Source organism: Acanthisitta chloris, unplaced genomic scaffold (genome assembly GCF_000695815.1).
Source record: "Acanthisitta chloris isolate BGI_N310 unplaced genomic scaffold, ASM69581v1 scaffold3068, whole genome shotgun sequence".
NCBI classification, from domain to species: domain Eukaryota; kingdom Metazoa; phylum Chordata; class Aves; order Passeriformes; family Acanthisittidae; genus Acanthisitta; species Acanthisitta chloris.
Genome location: NW_008686428.1, coordinates 69,207 through 79,717, shown reverse-complemented (window position 1 = coordinate 79,717; position 10,511 = coordinate 69,207). Strand labels below are relative to the sequence as shown.

The 10,511-nt window shown below is 40.8% G+C and overlaps 1 protein-coding gene across 1 annotated transcript in view; it reads right to left on the bottom strand.

Annotated features, from left to right (window-relative positions):
• The window catches only part of LOC103807388 (t-SNARE domain-containing protein 1-like), a gene marked incomplete at its 3' end in the record, with an annotated part of 52,237 nt that overhangs the window by 10,552 nt on the left and 31,174 nt on the right, over positions 1-10,511 (bottom strand). The window contains exon 3 of the mRNA XM_009080114.1: positions 3,879-3,951. Coding sequence (XP_009078362.1) covers positions 3,879-3,951 — 73 coding nt within the window. The remainder of the gene's footprint in view (positions 1-3,878; positions 3,952-10,511) is intronic.

Genomic DNA, 10,511 nt, shown 5'->3' with positions numbered 1-10,511 from the left:
TATGGCTTTGAGAAATGTGATGGAGTTGCAAAAAATGATATAAATGGTGAAAGTTGAGACAGAGCAGTTTAGATAAGAAATGTAAGTCTTGTGTGTTATTCTGGCATAAATATTAAGGTTACATACACAGGTGGGATGGAAAAACAATACTTCTAAAACACAGAACCTGCCATGGGCAAAAATAAAACATTAACTGCATTATTCAGGCCATCTTTATTCTCTGTTACAAGACAAACAGAAGCCTACAGAAGTGGACAAATATGCACTTGCCTTCATTGGACACCAATATAAACACTGGCAGCTGTGATGACACTTTCTTCAGGGGAACTGTGGATTTAAGGTTTCTCTTCTCCCTAAAAACCTGTTATAAAACTGATTCCATGGAACTAAGTCTATACATCCCAGTACAGCCAATGACACTACAAGCTTGCACATATAAAATAGTGATGTTCAGTATTGAAATACTGGGAAAGTTTCAGACTTTTGAGGAACTTACAGTTCAGTTGAGTGACCATCTATAAGCATGGAAAGGAGTGACCATTGCTCTAGCAATCACCTCTAATGTAATGTACTTCTCACAATGCCAAGTCTTTAATCCTTTTCTTGGATGCTTTAGGTGCAGAACCCTTCTGACACTAAAGTTTACTGGAGATGGACCTCTTCTAGTCAGTCTTGCCATTTGTACATCAGATCCCCAGAGTTGTCATCAATACATTCCAGAACCTCCTGGAACATTTATGCCCTGCTGTGTTGTCCTTCTGACAGGTTCTGGGGTGATTGAAATCCTCCATGAGGACCAGAGCCAGGAAACATGAGGCTGTTACTGCCTCATCCACTTTGCCTGCACTTTTTTTAATCCTGAGACATAAATTCTCCAACAGCTTCTCATCCACCCCCAGGAAAAGCCCCACAAACTCCACCTGCTGTCTTACTTATAGGAAAGCTCTTCTTCATCTTCTTATCCTGTCCTTCCTAAAGAGCCTGTATCCTTCCAATGTGGGGCCAACCCACTAAGTCTCTATGAGCCCAACAAAAACATAGCCCTGCAATTTCTTGTAGATCTTTAACTCCTCATGTTTATTTCTCATATTGTGTGCATTTGCTTACAGGCACTTTAGAGGTGCACCATAGCATGATCAGTTCCTGGAGAGGGTTTAGGCTATTTATCCATGATGGTGATGCCTTGTAGACACCTCCCTTCTCACATGCAAGTGCTGGAGTTGACCCTGCCCATGGCCCACTTTGATGACTTTGTGAACCCTTCCTGCCACACCACCCCATGTCCTTTTTTCAGTGATCCTGTCCATTGTTCTCACAGGACTGTTGCTGACTCCCTCCCTCCCCCATCAATCCTACTTTAGAGTTCTCCTTCTGAAGTGGATCCCATCTCTCCCAAGCTGCTGCTGATCTACAGAGTCCTGTGGCTACAGAACCCAAAACCATGTTGTCCATACCAAGTCTAGAATCAATTATTGATTTCTTCTATTAGTGTCTTCCTCTTTACATCCTTTCTCCTCACCAACATGCTGAAGCTGCACAGGGATGCTGTGCCCTGCCAAGATCTCCTGCTACATTGTGTTGGAAAGACTCTGCTGACTCACAAGTAACCCAGGTCATTATTAGCTTGTTTTGGCTTCAAGGGCTTGGACTCACTGATAGAGTAATGCCTAATTAAATATTTGTATCCAAGAGATGCCATGACTAGGAACGTAGGTACAGACTTTATTTGTAGATGACATAAACCACCAGAGATATCCTGCCCCAAGTCTGCATTCCATTTCTTCCTTGCATGACAGAAATTGCTTTCTTTCCTAGGGAGTGTTATCGATGTGTTCATTAAGGAGTTGGCCCATATGTTAGCAAAACTACTTACAGGTTTTTGCAAGAAGTATGGGTTGTTCTGTCTGTGCCATCCACAGCCCAGACAAGCTCTTCCTACAGTTCTCCCCAGCCCAGGTGAGCCAGAGAGGGGTTTTACCCTCCAGCCCTGGAAGCATTTTGCTGAGGGGCACATCTCACATTCCCTGTTGGTTTTTTTTTATTTTCCCTGTGTCTTCCAAACAAGCAAACACAGATCTTTCATTGCATGCATGTAAGAGGAATGCATTAAAAAAAATCAAATGAGTGCCTTAAGAACTGTCTTTTGTCATCAAATTCTCACTGTGGGGGTTTCAACTCCCTTTGCCTCCTGATTCTTAATCTCACTTACTTCTGTGTAATACAAATGTCAAAAGATAAACAGTGGGACCCTTCAGCAATTGGTTGGGAAAATACCTTGACTGACTGTCAGGATGAAAAGATAGTCCTAAAGAAACTATTTAAAATCTGCTGCAGATTTATATATCACACCAATGTGTGATATGTAAAAGCAACAAAAACCTTCTCTGGCTCAAAGTCAAAATGTCCTACTTAGTCTAACAGTTTCTCACAAGAAAGTTAATACTGGGGTCACTTCCATGCATGGGCAACATCTTAAAATAATAAATATTGCCTTAAGAAAAGGAGTTACAAGGATCTTGAAGCTAGCTGATGTGTGTTGTCATGTCCCTCAAGGCATTAGCATCTGATGTGCTTTTAGAGATGAATCAGGCTCCAAAGTTATCCATGTACAAAAATAAGCTTTCAAAGTAGCATAAAAAAGAAAAAAAAAACAAAATAAAGAAAAATAAATACTCAAAACCTGGGGTTTTTTTCTGCCCCTGTGACCCCAAGTGGTGTCTCTCAGTGGGGTGCAGCTAGTTTGTTTTGGTGTGAAAGGAGGTATCTTATGCTAATGGAGACTTGGAAAGATATGAGCCAGCTAGTTTGTTTTGGTGTGAAAGGAGATATCTTATGCTAATGGAGATTTGGAAAGATATGAGTTTGGCAAAGAAATCCAGAGTGATTAATAAACAGCAGAGAAGAGTTTCTTCTTTTATGATCTACACATGGCTGTCTCAGGACTTGATCCACTTGCGAGGAGCACCAGTGAGAACTCCAGCTGAATGCTTCAGTAAGAAATATCCCCACAAATCTTACTTCTCTGGAGTTCAGGTCCCTCAATCAGACTTTAGGATCATTAGCTCTCCAGTTTGGAAGTGGGGATTTGGATCAGAAGCACTGCACAGTATTATCCATACACAAAACAAGAGATACAGAAAAAAAGACTGATTTTTTTTTTTTTAAAAAAAACTTCATCAGAAGAGAACAGGGACAAAGACAAAGATCAGAGGGAGCTGATCTACTCTGTCTTATCTCTCTATTCATAAGAAGTGGTGGCTGTCATTGCTAGTCTGCTCTTAAAGATACTATTAGGGGTTACTCTCATCTCTTTTCCCAATTTTCTCCACCATGCTCCTAGCCACTGGTTGCTGGAGAACAAGAGGAGGTCAATTAATGGGCAGAAACTTCAGACTATGCCTATGAGCACATCATGATGTTAGGTTTCTGTAAATCTAATTAGACACACACTGCAATGTGGAATGAAAGTTCCATTTGGAAAAAGCAAGCTGCTTCATTTTCTCTACCATCATCAATAATCATAACAATAATTGCTACTACTATTGTTTTTTAATTACAGTTGCAGATAGAAAGGAAGAATTGGATCCCTTTCCAGTTAATGTTATATATACTTCAGCTTCCTTTTTTATAGTCAAAAGGGAATGGATTAATCTCCCTGTGAATTCTATTTTCTGCTAAATATACCAGCAAACTATCCTTAACACGAGAACTTTATTGCACAGGGCAGTTTGTCAGATCAAAACATCTCTGGATGTACAAAATGCCCAAAACAGAGGGAAAATAACCACAGCATCAACAAACAGCTGCTCATCAGGGACAATATCACATTAGAATTGTGCAAGAGGGTAATAAAGCCCTTAATTGAATGTGATACCTACCTATTGTATCTCCTTGCTCATGAACCATGGAGGCCAAGTCTTTAATGATCTGGTTCACATCCAACATGTCACTCTGAAAAGACAGAAAGCCTAACATTAATGAAGAATGGGCAATATCTAAACCTAAAAAGCACATTCCAGAGAGTCAAGCTTTGCAAAGGAAAACACAAACCCAGAAATCTTCATCTGTGTAGAAGTAAAAGAGAAAGTTATAATGCTCCCATAGTAAATAAAAAGCTCCCTTAGAGCCACGGTTTGCTCGATCCACGTCAGGTAGCTGACTCAAGCTTTGTGTAAAAAACAAGTAGAATGATCAGATTTTATGGTTGCTTTTCAGATTTGTGGAGGACTAAGAAAAAACAGCAATAAAACCAGCAGCAGCAAACACTTCTCTTTCTAAAAAAGTTATTGTTGATGCAGGCCATTCATCCCAGAGTGTGGATTCTTATGTAGCAAAAAGGCCATCTTTCAGCACAGCATCCATCTGACAAAGGACTATTCATAAACTGATAGAGATATGATCACAAACTTACTGAATTTGAAATCTTCTTATTGCTAAGGCAATAAGGAAAGAGCTGTTTGAGGAACAGATTCATATATAAGTTTTCAAGTAGGGAAAAAAAAAAAAAAAGCAGAAACTGGATACAGCACAGAAATTGTCTCAGTGAAAACACAGCAAATTATCCATGAGTTTGTTTCCTTCATTTCTGATCACTTACCATATAAAAGAGCAAATGTGAGCATATGTTGGCTTCATATGACACTGTGCCTTATAAAAAGAATTAATCTAGCAATAATAGACATAATAATATAGACACTGCTAAATGCACAACCAGTAAGGCAATATTAGCAGAGCAGAAAAAAAGACACTCAAACAGGATGCATTTTGTTAAGCTATAAAAATCAGAGAATCACAGAAACATGGAAATTGGCAGGAATCTCTGGAAGTCATTAGCTCAACACCCCTTCTCAGAGCAGACAATTAAAGCAGGTTCCTCAGGGCCATGTCCACTTGGTTTTGTCTGTCTCCAAGGATGGAGACTCCACAGACTGTCTGGCAAGCAGTATGTCCATGGAACTCCTGCAGTAGGGAGCCCAGCACTGGATGCTTTCTAAAGCACTGAAAACATTTCCTAAGAAGCTGCTTCTCCTGATACTAATGGCACTGTAATTAGTTTATCTGCTTGGGTCCTGTTGCAACTCTAGTCCATCTGGCTAGAGATGTCAGAAAGCAGCTCCACAGAGAAGGACCTGTGGGTCCTGGTGGATAATAATCTGTCCATGAGCCAGCAGTGTGCCCTGGAGGCCAAGGAGCCCAAGAGTAGGAGAATTAGCAGCAAAAAGTATGCATTTGTCAAAAGCTACTCAGTACCTTTCTAGGGCAGGACAACACACCTGAGGGAGGGGAAAAGCTGCAGATGACAAATACACAAGTAGAGAAAGCACAGTCTAGATGAAACTATTGTAAAATTGGCTCAGAAATCATAGTTAAATCTATTTCTCCATCAGTAGTTCTCTTAGGTACTCGACTGGAAAGATGCACTGAAAAAAATTCAACCTCACTAAGTTCTACAAGGACAAATTGAAGGTCCTGTGCCTGGATTGGGAACATCCCCAGCATCTGTACAGAGTGGGGGATGAAATGAGAGCAGTCTTGCAGAGAAGGACTTGGGAATACTTGAGGGAGGAAAAATTGGACATGAATTGGCAATGTGCACTAGCAAACCAGAAAGCCAACCATGCCCTGGGCTGCATGAAGAGCAGTGTGGGCAGCAGGTTGAGGGAGGTGATCCTGCCCCTCTGCTCAGCCCTGGTGAGGTGCATCTGGAGTGCTGTGTCCAGTTCTGAGCTCCTCACTCCAGGAGAGACATGGAGATCCTGGAGTGGCTCCTGCAGGGGGTTATGAAGATGATTAAGGGACTGAAACATCTCTCTTATGAGTACAGGCTGAGAGAGTTGGGCCTGTTCAGCCTGGAGAAGAGACAACTGAGATGGAACCCTATAAGTATCTGAAGGAGGGTGTCAAGAGGCTGGAGCAGGCTCTGCTTGGTGTTACCAAGCAATAGGACAAGAGGCAATGGGTAGAAACTGATGTACAAGAAGATCCACCTGAATATGAGGAAGATCTTTCTTGTATGGGTGACCCAGCACTGGAACAGATTGCCCAGAGAGGGTGTGGATTCTCCCTCACTGCAGATGTTCAAGAACAGTCTGGACACAATCCTGTGCCATGTGCTCCAGGATGACTCTGCTTGAGCAGGGAGGCTGGAGCAGATGACCCACTGTAGCCCCTTCCAAGCTTACCCATCCTATGATTCCATGATCATGCCAAAAGGTCTGTTTGCTTCCATGACACTTTTAAAGAACTCAGTTTCCCTACTGGCAGATTTAGAAGATGGTGCAAAATGAATCCATTTTCTTCTACTGAAGTTTGCTATGAGAATACAACTGGCATAACATTTAATCCCAGAATACCATAGAATCACATCAAATTGCAATGAAGCCTGGGAGTCCCACTGTGAATTCTAGAATATACCAAATAGTTGAATAACTGAAGAAGGAGGGGAAAGAAAAGGTTTTAAAAGCTGTGAGAAATCATAATAAAGCAAAAAAAACCAACCCCCCAAGCAAAGATTGAGCAATGCACCACAAATTGCACTTCATTCCTTCACTTGTCAAGTATAATGAAGCTTTAATTATGGATTGTATTATTCCTAACTTGTAAATACTGGAGAATATTTTGCAAAACAATGAAGTTTAAGTAACTTGAGATTGCACTTGAGCACTGTGGTACTAAATCATTGCCAGGAAATGAGGAGAAATTAGTTGTGATTTTTTTTTTTGGGTGGGAAATTTTTTTTGAGCAATTTTTTGGATAAAAAAAAAATCTTTGCAAGAAAGCTAAAGTTTAGAAAAATGTGAAGAATTGAGAATTAACTTTAATGTGTTGCTCTGCTTTCATTTAACTGCTTAGCAAAAGATGATTAAGGAAAAAATCAACAAACAAATAATACTAAAAATGCTCATTTGTCTCTCTTGCAAAATTGCCACTGACATCAGCCTTTGATTTCTGTTCCTTGCAATATAAACACAATTCCTTCTACACTTTAGTCAGATTTTGTTCAGCTTCTTTCCCAGCACATTAAGTGGACGTGGCTTAAGACTCATGAATGTGTTTTCACACATACATTTGGTAAAGTTTATTGCAATATGTTGAATTATACATGTCCCTTACCCACCCCATGTATTTTCATTGGAATAAAACAAGAGGACAATCAGTCTAAGAAAGATCAAATGATATACTGACTTCTATTAGGGTCCTTCTCAGCTAATTTAGCCACAAAGAGTTGGGTTTTCTGCCTCCTAATGCCCAAATGTTATGTCAAGAAGGGAAGAATGAGAAAGGAAATTCAATGTTGTATATGAACAGTGCTGGTTCAGATTTGCCATTTATATTCAGGTACTTGGAATGAAGCAGCCATCTGCTGCTGCAGAGTATAGAACCTTTTCATAACATTGCAACAACACTTAAAATTATGGTTTAGCAAATATGCATTAGTTAGAGCCAAGTGCTGAGCTGTTAGCAAGGAAATACTGGGACTACTGTATTTAAGGATAAACAAACAGGGGTGAGTTGCAAAGCACAGAGCACAAAGCAATCTGACCTGAAGCAAGGAATCTGTTGAATAATTTAACCTGGCAATGTGAAGCTTCAAAGTCCCTGATAGATGTGACTAAAACAAAAGAAGAAATAGAAGAAAGAAAAATACCTAGAAATAAAGACCTTCCATAATGGATTATACCTAGGAGCTACATTCCTGTTCCTTCTTGCCAGGTTAGCTCCATCACCAAGTACTTCTGAACTTGCCAGGCATCAGAGTTTGTTAGCAAAATCAGACTGCCTTTGGTTTCCTGTGTTTGCACACACCATGCAGAATTCACAATGAAATGCAGCTCCTCATAAATCTCTTTGACTCCACAGAAACCAGGAATACAACAGCCAGCACCAGTCCAAAAATGCTGCCTCCCTGCCAGCTAACTAGGCTGGGATTTGGGGGGTTTTAATTAACACCAGACTTTCCTGTCTGGCAAAAATTCATTTACAGCATTCCATAGCAAGAGGGAGACAGATTTAAATTGTTCCATCTAAATCCTCTTTAATGTTTTTTTTTTATTTCTTTTCTTTTCCAAAAGGAGAAATCCATTGTTCAGATTAGTAGACAGGATTTAATGTCATCCATGCTGGAAGAGAAAGAATTAAACTAGTCAACAGTAAAATGAAATGGCAGTAGCTAAAGATGACCAAAAACTCAGAGAAGTGCCAGATGACAAAAGATTTTTGGACCCTAAAGATCCAGAGGATTAAATCTCACTAGGGAAAGTTAATTTGGAAACTTATAACAGGAAATACAAGACTGGCAAACTGTTTGAGTTATTTAACCTGGCTGTGTAGGTGACTAATATCACTGCAAAGTTCTAAGGTGTTGCAAAAAAAAAATTCTGAATTTCCGACTCTGGCACAGAAATGGTTGGAAACATGATTTTGCAAACTAGAAATTTCCATCTCCCTTCTTTTACTTTAACAAGATCAAAATTTCAACACTTTGCAAATTAAGCTGTGAACAAGTTGGGTTATACAATCCAGACATTGTTACCAATGTGGCAACAACCTTATAATCAATCCCAGCAGCCAATTTTCCCATGGAATGAAGATTGCTGAGGTATTTGCCAAGACAGCAAATAAGTAAACCTCCTCTCTCATCCACTCTCATGTTTTGTGGGGTGAAGATTTATCCACACTGAAAACTTCTAACAGAACTCTGACCATGGAATACAGAGAGGGGAACATGTTCTCCTCAAGAGGACACAGAACAAACCTGTGCTGTCAGTGATTTCTCCCCCACATTTAGCCAGATCTGGAATCATAGTATCATTCAATTTAAGGGTTGGAATGGACCTTGCTGATCATCTAGTCCCAACCTTCCCTGCCCTGGCAGGGACACCTCCTCCCTAGATCAGGTTGCTCAAGGCTCATCCAGCCTGGCCTTGAACATGTTTGCCTTAGGTTTGTTTAAAAAACAGGACCAGAAGTATCAGTGTTCTGCCTAACTTAGCACATGAGCTTTCGTGTGTACTCACAAACCAGCCAGTCATTTCTACAAAGGACTATTAAAATGAGTATTTAAATTAATTGCTGACTCAACATTCAGGAGATGCTAAATTCTACTAGAGAGGTCTCATTCTGCCCCATCATCTACCTGCAAAAGGCAGCAAAGAGAGCTAGAAAATTCACCTGAAGGAGATTCTGAAAGATGTAATATAACATCCATGTGTGTATTTCTGTATATGGAAGCACTCCAAGCCAAAATAAAGCAAAACAAAACCCTAGTGCTTGTTATCTCTGGGGGAAAAGAGGGAAAAAAGCCAACAAGACAAACAAACAAAGAAACTCCACCTTTGTAGTGTCTTTCATGTTTTACTAAAGAGATACTGAGATGTTCCTTTTGTGTTGCCCCATCTGCAACACCCTGAGGGCATCTCCTACCCTGTGGTCCACCATGTGTGGACAGGGAAAGACTAATCAAAGCAGAGTGTTTGCCTATTCCCATTCCCTTTTGTGAGACAGGGGAAGGAAGGGAAAGGGAAAAAATAATAACAAACATGAGCAAGCTTCTCTGATGCAAGATGGGCAAAAACTAAATCTTGCTGCAACAGCCTTTCAACAAATATTTTTCTCTTGTCTATGGCTGGGGAGGAAAAAAAAATGACATTCTATAAATCAACCTGATTCAGCCTAAGCAACAACAGACCAGCAGAAAATTGTTTTGAGGGCAGAAGCTATCCAGAACAGCAATTACAGACTGAGTTAGATCTCCTCTGGGACTGAACAACAGGCAGTGTGTGGAGTTTCTCTCTCCCTCTTGCTCACTTGTGTGAGCTTCCACTCTCTTTGGTGTCTTAGAGGTCTGTGTCATCTCAGCAAGTGCAGCACTGTGCTGCATAATTAAAATAGCTGTGCTGAGCTTTGGCATGCCAGTCCAGCATCTACCTGGGGACACTGGCAAGAGAAACACAACATGTGCAGAGCTCCTGTCCACCAGCAGCCTAACAGTCTGTGGAAGGTGAGATACCTCAAGCTCATGAGGCAGATCTGAGACCATTACAGAGGACACCTCAACAGGGATGAATGAAAAGAGACCCTGCAACCAACCAGCTGGTAATATTAGTCATTCTGCCTGTGGTGGGTTGACCCTGGATGGACACCAGGTGCCCACCAAAGCTGTTCTGCCACTCCCCTCCTCAGCTGGACATACAAGAGAAAATATAATGAAAGGTTTGTGGGTTGAGATAAAGACAGAGAGATCATTCACCCATTACTATCATGGGCGAAACAGACTCAACTTGGGGAAATTAGTTTAATTTATTACCAATCACATAAGAGAGGAAGATAATGAGAAATCCAAATCTTAAAAGTACCTTTCCTCAACCCTTCCTTTCTTCCAGGACTTAACTTTCCTCTTAAGTTCCTTCCCCCAAGTGGTGCAGGACTACAGGGAATGTTGTCTCTGCCTCTCCTTCCTCCTCAGGGGCAGAACTCCTCACACTCTTCCCCAGATCCATTGTGGGGTCCCT